Source organism: Garra rufa, chromosome 23, assembly GCF_049309525.1.
Source record: "Garra rufa chromosome 23, GarRuf1.0, whole genome shotgun sequence".
Lineage (NCBI taxonomy): Eukaryota > Metazoa > Chordata > Actinopteri > Cypriniformes > Cyprinidae > Garra > Garra rufa.
Window position 1 is genome coordinate 30,359,310 of NC_133383.1, and position 18,620 is coordinate 30,377,929.

General features: G+C 34.2%; 1 protein-coding gene across 3 annotated transcripts in view; it reads left to right on the top strand.

Moving 5' to 3' along the window:
* The window catches only part of palm2akap2 (PALM2 and AKAP2 fusion), a 148,202-nt gene that overhangs the window by 44,806 nt on the left and 84,776 nt on the right, over nucleotides 1-18,620 (top strand). For all 3 annotated transcript variants that reach the window (XM_073830116.1, XM_073830118.1, XM_073830117.1), the window contains exon 5: nucleotides 15,338-15,452. In XM_073830116.1, coding sequence (XP_073686217.1) covers nucleotides 15,338-15,452 — 115 coding nt within the window. The remainder of the gene's footprint in view (nucleotides 1-15,337; nucleotides 15,453-18,620) is intronic.

The window sequence follows — 18,620 nt, forward strand, 5'->3', positions numbered from 1 at the left end:
TCTAGCAGCTGCATTTTGGACTACCTGTAGCTTGTTAATTGAAGATGCAGGACAGCCACCTAGTAGTGCATTACAATAGTCCAGTCTAGACGTCATGAATGCATGAACTTTTCTGCATCAGAAAAAAGTAACATGTTTCGTAGCTTGGCAGTGTTTCTAAGACAGAAGAATGCAGTTTTTGTAACATGAGAAATATGATTTTCAAAGGACAGGTTGCTGTCTAATATAACACCCAGATTTTTGACTGTAGAGCAAATAACAGTACATCCGTCTAGTTGCAAATTGCAATTCAAGAGCAATTCAAGAGACTTAATCATTTCCTATGTGAGGCTAGTGGGCCACAGATCTATCATTGACAAGAAAAACATTGAGATTTAACCACTGCACTGCTAACAGACTTCATCAAATGATCTGAATAATGGACCACAAAACCAACATCTGAATTTACCAAAACCTTCCCTGTCAATGGTGAATCAAAAAGTAATTTTTCAGTCTAAAAGGACATATCTGAGTTACACTTATTGTTGGGAAGGCTATTTTAAGATTTCAGAAGAAGGTAGAGCTTCTCTCTACTAGTTACTAGTGTAAACCACAAGTTTGCACTCACTTACGGGAGCTTAAAAAAGCAAATGTCCTTGGGCTGCGAGCTCCCATCTGTCATTGGAAGTGTAATTGAGTCAAATGGACGGGACAACTGTTCAGATCATTGTCCGGCTGTGCTGTTTGTGGGTGGCAGGTGATATTTCCTGGGCTGCTGGTTGGGGGTGACGGGGCAGGGTAGACTCGCACAGAAATCCCTTTGTCAGGACAGGGGGAGGAATGAAACGATAGAACCGCCTCTGTGGCAGAAGTGTGGAGACTGAGGGAGTGGCTGCTGGCTATTTCTGTACCCTGCAGAGGAGATTGTCCAAAATAAATAGGCACTCAGGACTTTTTCCAGAGTTTATAAAAAAGCCTTAAACCTAAAATTTGCTGAAAATATGCTCACCCTCATGCCATCCAAGATGTAGATGAGTTTGTTCCTTCATCAGATTTGGATAAATGTAGCATTACGTCACTTGCTCACCAATGGATCCTCTGCAGTGAATGGGTGCCGTCAGAAAGATAGTCCAAACAGCTGATAAAAACATCCCAATAATCCACAAGTAATCCACATCACTCCAGTCCATTGATTAATGTTTTGTGAAGAGAAAAGATGCATGTTTCTAAAAAAAAACAAATCCATCATTCTGGCCAAAATATGAGTCTCTAATCCATAATGACGCTTCTTCCAGTGAAAAAGTCTGTCTCCTGTTGTCTCTCACATCAGAATCCAACCACATATTTGTTTAGAGCTGTTTTGAACTGTTTTGGCTTGTAAACAGTGCTTGATTTCTGTATATTTCTCTCCTGACTCAGACCAGATGACTTTCTCACTGGAAAAAACAATATTATGGATAAAAGATTCATATGTTAACCAGTTTAAAGCTAAAAAAAATGTCTTAATGATCAATTTGTCATTTTGTAGTCTAAAAAAGGAGGATTGTGAGTGGGAATGTGTTTTTAGACTGGATTTGTACAAGTCTGACTGTCAGATGAGTTTTTCTCTTCATCAGATTTGGATAAATGTAGCATTACTTGCTCACCAATGGATCCTCTGCAGTGAATGGGTGCCGTCAGAATAAGAGTCCAAACAGCTGATAAAAACATCACAATAATCCACACCAATCAATCAATTAATGTCTTGTGAAGAGAAAAGCTGCATATTTGTAAGAAACAAATCCATCAAGACATTTCTAGCCAAAATATGAGTCTATAATCCATAATGACGCTTCTTCCAGTGAAAAAGTCTGTCTCCTGTTGTCTCTCACATCAGAATCCACCCACATATTTGTTTAGAGCTGTTTTGAACTGTTTTGGCTTGTAAACAGTGCTTGATCTTTGTATATTTCTCTCCTGATTCAGACCAGATGACTTTCTCACTGGAAAAAGCAATATTATGGATAAAGGATTCATATGTTAACCAGAAGCAACAGTTTAAAGCTAAAAAAAATGTCTTAATGATCAATTTGTAGTCTAAAAAAGGAGGATTGTGAGTGGGAATGTGTTTTTAGACTGGAGTTTGTTTAGCATTAGCATTATGTCACTTTCTCACCTCTGCAGTGAATGGGTGCCGTCAGAATGAGAGTCCAAACAGCTGATAAAAACAAAATAATCCACACCAATCAATCAATTAATGTCTTGTGAAGAGAAAAGCTGCATATTTGTAAGAAACAAATCCATCATTAAGACATTTCTAGCCAAAATATGAGTCTATAATCCATAATGACGCTTCTTTCAGTAAAAAAAAGGTCTCTCTCCTGTTGTCTCTCACATCAAAAAACCAGAAGCAACAGTTTAAAGCTAAAAAAAGATAAATTTGTCATTTTGTAGTGTAAAAAGGAGGATTGTGAATGGGAATGTGTTTTTAGACTGGACTTGTACAAGTCTGACTGTCAGCCGCCCAAACAGATGGCTATAATTTAGAAATATGCAAAAATTGTCTTAAACAAATGAGACTAACTGATACATTGCTGCATCACATTAAAAACGCAAAGCATGGGGTTATGCCTGCCTGCTTATAAAAAAAACTGAACAATTATGTCAAAGCATTAAAACTAGAAGCTTACGGTAAATGGTTTTGGCTGTAGTGCTAGTGGTTTTAACTATAGCCTGGGCAGAACAGCAGTGCATCTCTTGCAAGGACAGACTTCTCCTAAAAACGTATCATTACGGAAGACGTCCCAGCCACTGAGTCTAAAGTAAAGCTGTAACTACCAGGCTTTCCAGGAAAAAAATGTGGCATTGACATGATACTAACTCACTCATAAAGCACCTCCCCGACACATCTGCACACACTGTTTATACAACTGTGTGATATGAGCTCCTAATATGGTGAAAAGAAAGTGTAAGGCCTCTCCTCTTGCACTGGAGGAAAGAGAGACATAAAAATAAACATTACATCAAGGTTATAGATAAGACTGACTGCTATTACTATACTGAGACCTCTTAACATGTCATGGGCTACTGAATATCTTCCTCTGTTTTGACTGAGTCAGTCAGCATGGAATATATTTCAGAAAATCTTTGGGCCAGTTCCAGAACAGTGTTAGTTATTATTGAAAAACTAGTACGCTTATATATACTACTGGTCAAAGGTTTACAATAAAATAAAATATATATTTTTTAATGTTTTGAAAGAAGAAAAGACTAATAAATGTTCCTTGAACAGCAAATCAGCATATTTGAATTATTTCTGAAGGATCATGTGACACTGAAGACTGGAGTAATGATACTGAAAATTCAGCTTTGCATCACAGGAATATTAAAATATATTCAAATAAAAAACGGTTATTTTAAATTGTAGTAATGTTTTGCTGTATTACTGTTTTACAAAAATACATTCAGGCTTGGTAAGCATAAAATACTTTTTTCAAAAACTGAAATCTTAATTATTCCAAAACTTTGACTGGTAGCGTTGTTTTTAGTCTTTTAATTTCATTTTCATACTGAAGTTGAAGTCAAAAGTTTACATACATCTTGCAGAATCTGCAAAATGTTAATTATTTGACCAAAATAAGAGGGATCATGTTTACATATAGTCCACAAGAGAAAATAATAGTTGAATTTATAAAAATGACCCTGTTCAAAAGTTTACATACACTTGATTCTTAATGCTGTGTTGTTCCCTGAATGATCCACAGCTGTGTTTTTTTGTTTAGTGATAGTTGTTCATGAGTCCCTTGTTTGTCCTGAACAGTTAAACTGCCTGCTGTTCTTAAGAAAAATCCTTCAGGTCCCACAAATTCTTTGGCTTTTCAGCATTTTTGTGTATTTGAACCCTTTCCAATTTGAAGATCAGGGGAAATTTTACTTATTTTGTCTTCTGGGGAACATGTATCTTCTGTAGCTTCTGAAGGGCGGTACTAAATTAAAAAATATATATATGATATTTAGGCAAAATCAGAAAAATGTAAACATCCTCATGCCGTTCATAAGTTTTCACCCTGGCTCTTAATGCATGGTTTTTCCTTCTGGAGCATCAGTGAGTGTTTTAACCTTCTGTAATAGTTGCATATGAGTCCCTCAGTTGACCTCAGTGTGAAAAGATGGATTTCAAAATCATACAGTCATTGTTGGAAAGGGTTCAAATACACAAAAATGCTGAAAAACCAAAGAATTTGTGGGATCTGAAGGTCTTTTCTAAAGAACAGAAGGCAGTTTAACTGTTCAGGACAAACAAGGGACTCATGAACAACTATCACTAAACAAAAAAACACAGCTGTGGATCATTCAGGGAACAACACAGTATTAAGAATTAAGTGTATGTAAACTTTTGAACGGGGTCATTCTCAATATCTTATTCAGGTCAATACTAAATAAAAAAAAAGAGCATGCATTTTGTATGATCCCTCTTATTTTGGTCAAATAATTTCCATTTCGCAATTCGTATGTGAAGTTAAACCATGGAAGATAAGAAATGTTGCCTTGTTTTAAATGTTTCAAGGTTTGTGTGTGTGTGTGTGTGTGTGTGTGTGTGTGTGTGTGTGTGTGTGTGTGTGTGTGTGTGTGTGTGTGTGCGTGCGTGCGTGCGTGCGTGTGTGTGTGTGTTTGGGTTTAGATCAGTGCTATCCATTGTATGTGCTATTTTATTTTAGCTACTGTTACCTAAAGCACTTTCATTTTCTTCAATATTTAGCAAGAGAATATTAAGGTAAATTTATGCAGTATTTTGCAGTCAACAAAGTCACACATGGATTCATTTTCCTATAATGAGTGTTGCCTTAGAAACAAGTCATTTCTGAGTCTGAATCTCCATGTTGTCGTCTCATAATTACAGTAGCGACAAAGACACAATATGAAGACTGCAGAAGTCCTAGAGATTTCTCTTACAGCCATTCAGATTTGATATCTGGTTAACTGGACAGGAAGCAATCAATCTAAGTGTTGTCGTGGGAACAGGAGAGAGGAGGGGGTGGTTTGGTTTGGCTCTACTCCTGATGAACTCTGGCTGAGTACAGGAACATTGCTGGACATTCCCATGAAGTGACAACCTCACATCGGTTTCTTAATGATTCTAGATGATGTTTCAGTAAACATGCTTGTCATACATTTTGGAATGATTGCAATTTGGTGAATCTCACAAAAAACAGGCCCCATATTTCAAGGTTGTATTTTAACCCAAAAGCAGAAGAAATAGAATTTTGTATGGGACAAAATTAAGCCTAGTTTAAGACATTATTTTTAATTGTTGTAACTATAACACATCTTCATTTATTAGTAGTCCTAGTAGTAGTACTATTTAGCTTGCTTTGAATACTACGACCCTAAGAGTGTATGATAGTAAAATATAGTAAAACACAGAAAAAAGGGAACTCTGTAATGGCGTTAGACAGGTGGTGCTGGGGAGGAGGAGGAATACAGACATAATAAAGGCAAGCATAGGTAGAAAGATGCGATTGATTGGCTGCAGAACTGGAGAGAGGACAGCCAATCAGCAGCATGGAAGACTTTCATGACTGAACTTAGTGTATATAAATGACAATGTAAAGTATTTACACATAAAGGTGTAAAAAAAAAGGTAAAAAAAAAAAAGTATATTGTCTATTTTTACCTTTTAAACCAAGATGCTTTCATCTTCTAAATACAGCATATTCGCATGATCATTTCAACTAGCTGCAAGATTTGTGTTGGGATTTTTTGCTCTCACGCAAAATCCCCATTATGTATATTCCTATTGAAATGATTGGATTTTTTGTGAAAATTCACCAAACAACAGTAAATTTTAACCATATGCTATTACTTTATGTACTTTAGTAATGTAAGATGATTTAAATGAAGTTATAAATCAAAAAATCCAACCAGGTCTCATTGTTTATACATGGGTATTAGTACTTAATGTTTACAACCACTAAACATACATTTTTGTACATTTTTATTGATGCTAAAACATACAGTTTGGATGTATTTTAATGTTTGATACATAAAATGTAAAATATTTACAAATCTTTTATATCACTCTGTAATGGCATTAGACAGGTGGTGCTGGGGAGGAGGAGGAATACAGACGTAATAAAGTCAAGCATAGATAGTATATAAAGCATTTACACATAAAGTTGTAGTTACATTAGCAAACTTTTGTTGGTCAACAAGGCAAATTCACATGCCAGTTTGAACATATTGCAAAATTTGCATAGAAATTTTTTGCCCTCACCCAAAATCCCCATTGTGTATATTCCTATTGAAATGACTGGATTTTTTTTTTTTCAACAAACAACAGTAAATATAAACCATATGCTATTGTTTTATGTAATTTAGTAATTTAAGATGATTTAAATTAAGTAATAAATCTTTAAAAAATGTATGTTTTGTGGTTGCAAACGTTAAGTACTAATCTTGCACAATATTGTATAGTATAATGTAAAGTACTTGTCTTAGATTACGTGTATAGTTAAATTATTTATAGTATATGTATAGTTAGATTACAGCTTTAGTAAGCTACATATAGGTTTAAAAATTGCTCTTCTAGTGTTGTATGTTTATATTTGTTTATTTATGTAGCACCGTGGTCCTGCGAGACACGACATTTTGTTTCACTGTATGTCCACACATGTAGCGGAATGACAATAAAGCTCGACTTGACTTGACTTGACTTAAAATCCATCAAGCTCTCATTGTTTATATGTAGGTATTAGTAACATTAATGTTTAAAACCACAAAACTTAATTTTTTTATGTTTTTATTAATGCTGAATCGCACAATTTGGATGTATTTTAATGTTTAAAACATAACAATGGCTACATATTTTTGCTTAAAAAAAGCTTTAAATATTTACTAATCTTTTATGTTGTTAAGATATTTGTATCAATGCATTTTTATTATTTTATTGATAAGCAATGTAGATTCTTAGACCCCTTAACCTATAACTTAAACGTAGCCAGTTTATAGTGAATATAAAAAGATAGGCCAAAATATGCAGGGATATGACCATTTCAGGAACAATATCATTAAAAATATATTTTTATAGTCCATTCTCATTCACAATAATTTATTTATTGCAAAAATATCAAAAGCAGTACCAAAAACACATTCTCATTTATTGATGGTAGTAGTAGTTGTAGTATTTAGCTTGCTCTGCTAAACCCTAAGGCCCGGTTTCACAGACAGGGCTTAGACTAAGATAGGATTAGGCCATAGTTCAATTAGGACATTTAAGTCATTTTTATAAACATGCTTGGAAAAAAAACATTACAGATATGCATCTTGAGACAAAACAAAGGCACTGATATATTTTAAGATCAATCAGTGCAATTTTGTTTCAGTTGAAACAGCTCAGACTTACATTTTAGTCTAGGACTAGGCTTAAGCCTTGTCTGTGAAACCGGGGGTATGAGTTTTGGATGATAAAACAGTAAAACACAGACAAAAGGGAACTCTGTAATGGCACTAGACAGGTGGTGCTGGGGAGGAGGAGGGCTACAGACATAATAATTGCGAGCACAAATAGAAAAAAGCAATTGGCTGCAGAACTGGAGAGAGGACAGCCAATCAGCAGCAAGACTTTCATAACTGAACTTGCTGTTTATAAATAAAAATGTAAAGCATTTACACAAAAAGTCACAAAATTTACATTTTTGTATGTTTTTGTTAATGCTGAATTGTACAATTCAGCATTAACAAAAACATACAAAAATGTAAATTTTGTGACTTTTTGTGTAAATGCTTTACATTTTTATTTATGAGATGTATTTTAATGTTTAAAACTTAAAAATGGCTACATATTTTTGTTAAAAAAATTTAAATATTTACTAATCTTTTATGTTGTTAAGATATTTGTGTCAATGCATTTTTATTATTTTATTGATAAGCAATATAGATTTTTAGACCCCTAATCTACCCCATCTAGGGATATGACCATTTTAGTAACAATATAGATATTAAAAAGATATTTTTTTATAGTCATTAATACCACTCCTACCTCTAAACCTAACCATATCTATATTCCCTAAAGGTTCAAACACAATCATTTATTGCAAAAATATCAAAAGCGGTACCAAAAGCAGTCCAAATGTCGATGTGTTGCAGCCGCAGTGGAATACAATAGTTGTGTATGACGTGCAGAGCAGAATTTTACAGTATTTTCACTGTAATACAGTAACAAAACTCCAATAAGAATCACTATTGAGAACAGTGGGAATAGCCAATAGGAGAAAATGATGCAAACAGTTAGGAAGCGTGAGAAATAATGCAGGAAGTCAGCGGTGGGTGTGAGGCCTGTATGAGCTCATCCAGACGCAACACAAGATGCACTCTTGACCTCTGACTGAGCTTTGGAAAAAGAAAAAAGGGGAAAGTCTGCTTTCAAATGAGTCATGGTCAACACCCATCACAGCTTACAGGCAGTGCGACGCATGGAATAAAGTGTGACTGAAAAAAATAACATTGGAATATTAAATAACAGATCAATCTGACAGATAATAATTTGGTTCAAATCAAGCTTTTCACAAACTCTTGTTTTGAGTTATTTGCGCTTGGAAGTCCTGCTTTAGCAGTTATTAAAGAAAACATACAGCTAGTGAAAGGGCCTAGTGTGTACAATCACAACCTTGTGTGCTCACACAATTATAGCTCACAGAATCGCTCCATTCATAGTTATGGATGTTGATGTTACTCTGGGAATGATTTCCTGTTTCTTTTTTTCCTAAACTGTCAAAATAAAAGTCTTTGTGACGCTTTCGTGCAAGTCGTGCCTGTTCTTTGAAAGCTTTGGACATGAGTCATGAGTCTTATACCAAAATATAAACAGTCAAACCAAAAATTATTTAGACACCAGTTATAATTTTGGATAGTTTTTTTTACTAGTGGGTGCAGGACACTATAGTTCATTTATGTCAGTGTTTCTTAAACTTTTTATACCAAGTACCACTTCAGAAAATGTCTAGCCCTTTAAGTACCACCATAATGACCAACATTAAAAAATAGTTAGTCTAACTATTCAGCTACAGCTCTGCACAGTTCAAAAACGAGGCAGTTTTATTCCTAATAAGAATATTTGTTGTTGTCAGCCACTTTAGCATTGTAAATACTTAGTTTGAACATTAACCCTGCAAAATGCTTACAAACAGGTAAAAAACTTGATGATTAAATTAAAATGTGTTGTACCTAAAAGTTGATTAAAAACTGTACTGTACTTAAATGTAAAATGAATAAATAAATAAATAAATAAATAAATAAATAAAGATTCAATTGTATTGTGTTTTAACATTAATTTATATTTAATTCAATGATTCATCTGCATACCACAAGAGGTAGCCTGAGTGCCACTAGTGTTACTCATACCACACTTTGAGAACCACTAATTTATGTATGTGAGGATAGCAAAATAAAGTAAACCATGACATATTATTACCCAAAAATTCTTTATACAGTGGACTACCAGTAAAACTGATAAAAGCAAATAAACTGTCGTAATGTGAGAAATTTTGAAGGTGTCTAAATAAATTTTGGTTTGACTGTATATCCAGAAAAGTCCAATATGATGTTTTGTAGGAAAACACAACTGATGAATATATTTTACGCATTAAAATAGTCACAAGAGGATAAGAAAGACGAGTTTAGCTGTCACATGGAGAAGTTTTTGCTTGCAGTAGATACATCTCAGTAGAGTTTTTGAGTCAAAATTCCATTTGCAGGAACGTTTTCTCAGTGATTTGTGGTTTTAAACACATTTTTTTAAGCCCCATTTGTTATCCAAACTTAACTTATTTGATTTAAAAAATAATTTTTTGTAATAGCTTTTGGTTAAACAAGTTAATCAACTTTGTAATGAAAAGTCTTGGGGGTAACACATTACAAGTAAAGAGTTATGTAATCAGATTGCTTTTTTTCAAGTAACTAGTAAAGTAACGTATTACTTTTTAATTTACAATAAAATACTTACTTTTTGGGGAGTAGCACAGTATAGTAATGCATTTCCTTCAAAAGTAACTTTCCCTTCCACTAATGAATTTTAACCAAAGCTTTAATTAAGTAAGGGTTTTTTGTTTGTTTGTTTGTTTGTTTGTTTGTTTGTTTGTTTGTTTGTTTGTTTGTTTGTATTGTAAGGTTAGGGCAAGTTATTTAAGTGTTATGCTTTTGATTTTATTAATTTTAGTTAATAGTTTTGTATTCTTAAAATTTGAATAAAATACTTTTTAGCATTTTTCATATGTTTTAAAACATGTTTTATGAATAATGGCTTTGTTCCTTTAATATTTAATTACTTTCACTGTTTTTATTGTGGGTATACCCCGTATACCACATGCCTTACAAAAGGTCAACTTATATAGATATCAAGGTTTTTTTTTTTTTTAAAGTCTCTTATGCTCATCAAAGCAAAGCATCTGTATTTTTGATCAGAAATCAAAAAAGTAATATTATGAAATATTATTGCAATTCAAAATAACAGTTTTTTTTTATTTTAATATACTTTAAAATACATTTTCATCAGCCATTACTCCAGTCTTCAGTGTCACATGATCCTCCAGAAATCATTCTAATATGCTGATTTATTACTTTTATTATCAGTGTTGGATTATTAACAACAGTTGTGATGCTTAATATATTTTTGGAACCTTTGATGAATGCTTGCTTGCTGAATAAAAGTATTAATTTCTTTTCAAGAGAGAAAGAAAGAAAAAAATAGCTGAAACCAAACTTTGAACGAGAAGTTTATTGTTACAAACGTTTTCTGTTGTTAACAAATGCAGTTCTTTTTAACATTATATTTATCAAGGAATCATGAAAAAAGTATCACAGGTTCCAAAAAAATATTAAGCAGCAAAACGGTTTCCGACACTGATCATTAATCAGCATATTAGAATGATTTCTGAAGGATCGTGTGATTCTGAATGAGTAATGATGCTGAAAATTCAGCTTTGCGTCACAGGAATAAAATATATTTTAAAGTATATTAAATTGCATTAACATTTCACAATATTACATTTTTTTCTGTATTAATCAAATAAACGCAGCCTTGATGAGCAGAAAAGTCTCCTTTAAAAGCATTAAAAAATTTTGAGCAGCAGTGTCTATAACCCTATCTGAATACATTAGTTTGATTTTGAAACATACTATAACGTGATTTCACCACTAGATGGCCTTGAAGAATTGAGTCTTTGACTTTGTTATATGTATCCATAACATTGCCACTCTTGTGCTTCCTGAGTCTGTAGTTTAGTATGCAAACAAGATGCACATTGCCCTTTTTAGTTATTCTCATATTTTATTTATTGGGTGTATTATTGTCATCAGTATATTGTTATTTACAGAATACTCTTCCATAGACAGTGACTAAAATTCACTGATTTTGGTCCACACTGAACCATTTAGGACATTTTGATTGCATATTATTTTGATGGTCTCATTTAGAGTAACTTTGCAACTAGATGTCAACTAACTCTTATTAGAGTATTAGTAAACTGTTAGGTTAGGCCTACATAGCAATTGTAGTCTGGCCCAGCTCTGGCCCAAATGCAGCAAAGAATCACGGCCCTTGTGTGGCCCAGATCTTGACTACAGACATGAGCCACACATGAGCCATAACTGGCCCAAATCTCAGCCAAATAGTAACTTATAACCAGCCCTCAGCTGAGGCAGAACATGTTTTAATAGTGCTACCCAAAGGGGTAGTAGAATAAGTTGAAATGTACAGTCGTGGCCAAAAGTTTTGAGAATGATACAAATACTAGTTTTCACAAAGTTTGCTGCTAAACTGCTTTTAGATCTTTGTTTCAGTTGTTTCTGTGATGTACTGAAATATAATTAAAAGCACTTCATACGTTTCAAAGGCTTTTATCGACAATTACATGACATTTATGCAAAGAGTCAGTATTTGCAGTGTTGGCCCTTCTTTTTCAGCACCTCTGCAATTGGACTGGGCATGCTCTCAATCAACTTCTGGGCCAAATCCTGACTGATAGCAACCCATTCTTTCATAATCACTTCTTGGAGTTTGTCAGAATTAGTGGGCTTTTGTTTGTCCACCCGCCTCTTGAGGATTGACCACAAGTTCTCAATGGGATGAAGATCTGGGGAGTTTCCAGGCCATGGACCAAAAATGTCAACGTTTTGGTCCCCGAGCCACTTAGTTATCACTTTTGCCTTATGGCTCCATCGTGCTGGAAAATGCATTGTTCTTCACCAAACTGTTGTTGGATTGCTGGAAGAAGTTGCTGTTGGAGGGTGTTTTGGTACCATTCTTTATTCATGGCTGGGTTTTTGGGCAAAATTGTGAGTGAGCCCACTCCCTTGGATGAGAAGCAACCCCACACATGAATGGTCTCAGGATGCTTTACTGTTGGCATGACACAGGACTGATGGTAGCGCTCACCTTTTCTTCTCCGGACAAGCCTTTTTCCAGATGCCCCAAACAATCGGAAAGAGGCTTCATCGGAGAATATGACTTTGCCCCAGTCCTCAGCAGTCCATTCGCCATACTTTTTGCAGAAGATCAATCTGTCCCTGATGTTTTTTTTTTTTTTTTTTGGAGAGAAGTGGCTTCTTTGCTACCCTTCTTGACACCAGGCCATCTTCCAAAAGTCTTGGCCTCACTGTGCGTCAGATGCGCTCACACCTGCCTGCTGCCATTCCTGAGCAAGCTCTGCACTGGTGGCACTCCGATCCCGCAGCTCAATCCTCTTTAGGAGACCATCCTGGCGCTTGCTGGACTTTCTTGGACACCCTGAAGCCTTCTTAACAATGCAGTGGAAAGTTTTTTTCGGGATTAAGTTCATTTTCATGGCAAAGAAGGACTATGCAATTCATCTGATCACTCTTCATAACATTCTGGAGTACATGCAAATTGCTATTATAAAAACTTAAGCAGCAACTTTTCCAAGTTCCAATATTTATGTGATTCTCAAAACTTTTGGCCACGACTGTAGTTGCAAAGTAACTTCAGTCTGTAGAATGTGTGTTGGTTGACCATTAAAATAAAGTCTACTGATACTGCTAGTTGACATGTAATTGCAAAGTAACTTATAGTTATTAGAATGTGGATCGAAATAAAGTGTTACCAGTATTTAAAGACAGCAGAGTGTGTGTGTTTTTGCTCAGATGGGTGGTATTTGTGACATCACTTTCTCTCCTGCTCGATTCTCAACTGGTGTAATTTGTTGCTGGTGTTTTTCCTCTCTTTTGAGCTCCAAATCACACTGTGAGCTTGGAAACATGTCCTCACCTCCTGCTGTTTGTGTGTGTGTCTGGGAATGTCTGCATCCTTGAGCATGTGTGTGTGTAGTTGAGACTCATCGTCAGACGCCTCCAGCTAATTGTTCTCCACTGATTACTAATTAGGCTTGCACAAATACAGAATAAATACATTCTGCTGCAGGCAACCCCTCATTACCAAGCTATGATTAAAACACACAATTGTACTTGTTGCCCACAGATGTTAAAGAAATAGTTCACCCACAATGAAAAATACTGTCATCAGCTCCCAGCATAACAGCTCTTTATAAGTTCTACAAAAGCTAGACAAAACCAAATGGGGTTCCTTTAATTGAATTTGATTATGAAAGTCAAAAGGTTTAGACAGTACCAAGTTGTTGATGGCCATTCATTATGTTTGTATACATAGATAGCACATGTCTTTTTGTCGAAAGGATTTTAATCAGGAATCGTGGGAAGGCTCCTTCTCTTTTGATATTGCAGACCACGTAACCTCAGCGATCCAAACAATAGCAGGAAATTCTCATGGGCGGAGGCAGCGCGGGTTCCTCTGCCGGCAGCTTCCTCATTGGCTGCCAGCATTCAGAATGAGTGAGAATGGAGTCCGCTGGGAAAAGTGGAATATGCATGGGTTAATTGACACCGAAGGGATGTGTCTCATTCATTTCCACAATGTGTGCACACGACTGCATTCCATGTGGTGATTTCACTCAATGGGCAGCACATCTGTACGCCTGAGGAAAAATAACAACACTTCAAGTTCAAAGCTGTGATACAGTAAACAGGAGATTTGGTTTTATGTTTCTCGTTTTTCCTCAAGGAAGAGCATTGATGTGCCTGATTTAGTTTCTTCCATGGAATGCAAAATTGTATTTTTAACTGAATGTCTACTCAGCTTTTTTTTTGCTTCCAAAAAGTGTCAAAGTGTCCTAAAGCCATAACTTTGTGTTTGGGACAGAACAAAATGTGTATGTGTATGTGTACCTGCCCTTACCAAAAAGAAGTATACTTCAGTTTATTTTATTAAGAATACTTATGTAAAGTTTGAGTTTATTTTTAAGTATACTTTATGTAGTAAGTATACAAATATCAGTGTGCTAGTAGACTTTTAAATGTACTATTTCAATACTCCTTGGCCCACTTTCTAGTATATAAAAGTATACATTTAAGTATACTTTAAGTATAAAAGTAGTAAACTTTGAGTACTGCAAGTATACTAAAAGTGAACTTATAGGTATACTGATTTTACACTTTTTATGCATTTTTAGTACACTTTGAAGTATATTTTAAAGTATACTTTATGTAGTAAGTATACAAATATCAGTGTACTAGAAGTATACTTTTAAGTGTACTATTTCAGTACTCCTTGTGACTAAATTGGACCACTTTCTAGTATATAAAAGTATAAAAGTAGTAAACTTTATGCACACAACTAGTTTACAGTTTTCAGTTTGTACTGCAAGCATACTAAAAGTGAACTTATAGGTTTACTGATTTTATATTTTTTTATGCATTTTTACTACACTTTGAAGTATATTCTCAGTAAACTACTAGCTTAGTAGTTTTATACTGGAAGTATACTTATAAGTTTTCTTTAAGTGAACTTTACATCATACTTTAAGTATACTACTATGTTCCTATTTAGGTATTTAATTTGTATAAATTTTGTTAAAGAAATTTATCTTAACACAAACATCAAAAGGAAGACAGAGTATCTGCTTGTAAACAAAAATTGTATTCTAGCTTCATGCATTCTTTTTTATAAACACACTTGAATGTGGGTAAGTTTCATAAAAATGAATAAATAAATAAACAAAATTTTGAACAAAAAGACTATTGATGATAATCAGTCGATCATCTCCCCAAAAGCTTGACAGTCACTATTACCTCTTCATGGGCTGACATTTTATTCCATAACGTTACACAGATTTACATATCTATGGTTTTGATGCTGTTTTATGTCTAATGGTTGTGTTAGATTACATGTGGAAGCATCTGTTATTTCGGTTTCTTCTTGTGTTTTGAAATTCTGTACAGAAGATGTATAACTTCATTCATTGTATGTACTGTATGCAACCTAATAATTTATAGTTGTGTTGTGTTTTTATAGATTGGAATCAGAAATCTGTCTTTTGGAGAATGAAGAATCAAAGATCTCAGCTAAAGAGCAAGTCCTGAGAGAGCGACTGAGGGAAACAGAGAGATCTATTGAAGATCTACAGAAGGTACGTTAACTTTAATACAGAAGAAAACACAGAGTGGCCTCAGAAAGTGTCTAGACACTTCAGCCACAATTAAAATATCTGAATATCATAGCATTAGACACATATTTCAATAAATGTACTATTTACTACCAGTGTTGGGGAAAGTCGCTTTTAAAAGTAATGCATTACAGAATTGAGTTACTCCCTAAAAAAGTAACTAATTATGTTACTTAATTACCTTCAATGGAAAGTAATGCGTTACATTACTTTTGTGTTACTTTTTAAATCTGGGCAGCGCTTGCTTGTTTGTTTTTAATATCAAAAGTTATATTTTTGGCAAATGTAAAAGCCTTTTCACACCGAAAGCCTCAGGCTTAGAGAAAAGTAAATTCAGGTCTGTACTGTAGACCACAGAGGAAAAAATGGAAATGGAAAACAAATGTTAGATTATCTTAATTAATTTTAGCTTATTAGTATGGATGAATTGGATTATCGAAGGTCGACAGCAAAGACATCGGTTAATAAAATGGGATTAAATACATAAAGGATATTTGTATTATTTAACATATTTAATTATTGCAGGTTTGCATTGAATTTCACTGTTTTTATTCATTTTGAAGAATACTGTATCTGTTTTTTTAGTAAGTGAGATGAATTAATGCATGTTCACATTTATTCTAGAACTAAAGTAACATCTTACTCACAATTTCTCTCAACATGAGGACGGGAGAGCTTGTAATCAATAAATGGGGGGGGAAAAGTAACTGGTGTTACTCATTTGAAAAAGTAAATTTTCTTGTCAATTAAAAAGTAATGCATTACTTTACTAGTTACTTGGAAAAAGTAATATTATTACGTAACTTGCGTTACTTGTAATGCGTTACCCCCAACACTGTTTACTACAGATGCTACTTCCATTGCGTCGAAACCAAGACACAAGTTTACGACTAACACTTATGACTTTGTATATACCAGTTATTTCCGAAATGTCTCAGAAAATTCCAAATTAGTTCTCATTTGTTAACAGTATCAACTTCTACAGTTGTACGTTCTGTTCTTTAACATTATGACATGCAGATATTTTTAACTGTGACTAAAAGTGAAAATTGAAACGAAAATTCTGTCATTAATTAATTATCCCTCATGTCTTTCCAAACCCGATCATCTTCAGAACACAAATTAAGATATTTTTTCTATTAAGTCCGAGAGCTCTCTGACTCTCCATAGACAGAAAGGGTCATACCATGTTCAAGGTCCAGAAAGGCACCAAGAACATCACCAAAATAGTCCATGTGACATCAGGGGTTCAACCGTGATTTTATGAAGCTACAAGAATACTTTTTGTGTGCAAAAAAGCTATGTTGCTGCTGATGTAGAGGAGAGGAATTGTTGAATGAAGTTATTTAGTATTTTGTGCAACAAAAAGTATTCTTGTAACTTCGTAAAATTTCGATTGAACCTCTGATGTCTCATTGAATATTTTGTCAGTGTTTTTGGCCCTTTAGGCCTTAAACATGGTAGGACCCTTGCTGTCTATGGAGGGTCAGAAAGCTCTCAGATTTCATCAAAAATATCTTAATATTTTATTCCAAAGATGAATTAAGGTCTCATTGGTTTGGAACGACATTAAAGGAGTAGTTCACTTCCAGATCAAAAATGAACAGATAATGTACTCACCCCCTTGTCATCCAAGATGTTCATGTCTTTCTTTCTTCAGTCATAAATAAATGATGATTTTTGAGGCAAACATTTCAGGATTTCTCTCCATATAGTGGACTCCGATTAGTCATCATCCAAAAAAAAATACAGTTTATTTATTTAACCTCAAATGCTCGTCTTGTCTAGCTCTGGATGTACTCCGGTTCATGTATTCCGGTTCAAAGCAATTAGGGCAAGCCCGGATTAACCATACGGGCAACTGGGCAATTGCCCAGGGGCCCACGACATCTAAAGGGCCCAGGACAGCAAGGGCACGAGCAAAATAAATTGCCTTATGTTATTTATCTTATTTACACGAAGGCATGTCATTTCTGTCTCTACATAGTCGCGCGTTTACAGTGTCTCCTCCGCGAAAACACGGACTGGATCGCGCGCTCCATTCATAAAAACGGAATTTACTATATCGCGGAATACCACGGAATTCGTCGATTTTTGGATTAATAAATCAAAAGTTGGTCTGTCACTTTTTTCAAATCGCGATATGGACTAGTGTCTGTGAAAACTTAAATGCAAAAAGACCGTTTTAATATGAATGGTGGAGACGCGTACTGAAGCACGCATGACGCTCACGGTAATTTTTTTGCATTTGCACCTCACATGAACAGATAAACTCAATCTCCAAAACTGCTGTGAGTGTCACTTTTACCGTTTCATTTAAGAAAACTAGCATCATATCATACTGTACACAGAAACTTCACGGCAACCTGTCAAAATAAAAGTACGGTTCAACATGTAACAACAATATTAGTCTTGTATTCCTTTTGTACAGTATAATGTAGGTGTTTATATATTCCTATTAAAATAATTTACATAAACAATATATATGATAAAAAATAAATATTACAACAAGATTAACCACTTAATTTTAGAAAAAAATACTACAATTATTATTTAAACGTTTTAAACTGAATATAATTTTTCTTCCATGTATTGATTTTAACAGTAAACCTCTGTTTGTTTGCCAAAAATTAAAAGGGTTTATTTTTCATTTGATTAAAAATAAATAAATGTTTATGCTTTCATTTGATTATCAGAAAAATTAAAACACATAAGAATTTCAAAAAAAAAAAAAAAAAAAAAAAAGCAAAAGATTGTTCAAAATGTTAAAATAGAGAGTTTTGGACTTATTTTTCACTGAAATAAATGTTTTCATTTTTACACAAAGTAGGCTAAAGTACCGGGAAAAAAAAGTAACGTTGGCTACTGGCAAATGGTTTGAAAGTGGTTGCTTATCTATTCATTTTTTGTGAAAATGGAGGATACTTCCCTCCCTCTCAATGTAGTGGGTCAATTTTACCAGATTATACTGTACAGATGCTGATGTGTTTTGTTTTCATAGCATCATATGTGAGTGAATGTCTTTGATAGGGGACATAGTAGTGCATTAGTTCTATGAGCATTTAAATATTTGTAAATCAAAATATGATGACAGTTAGGATTTGAAGTATTGAATATATTTACAGTATATTA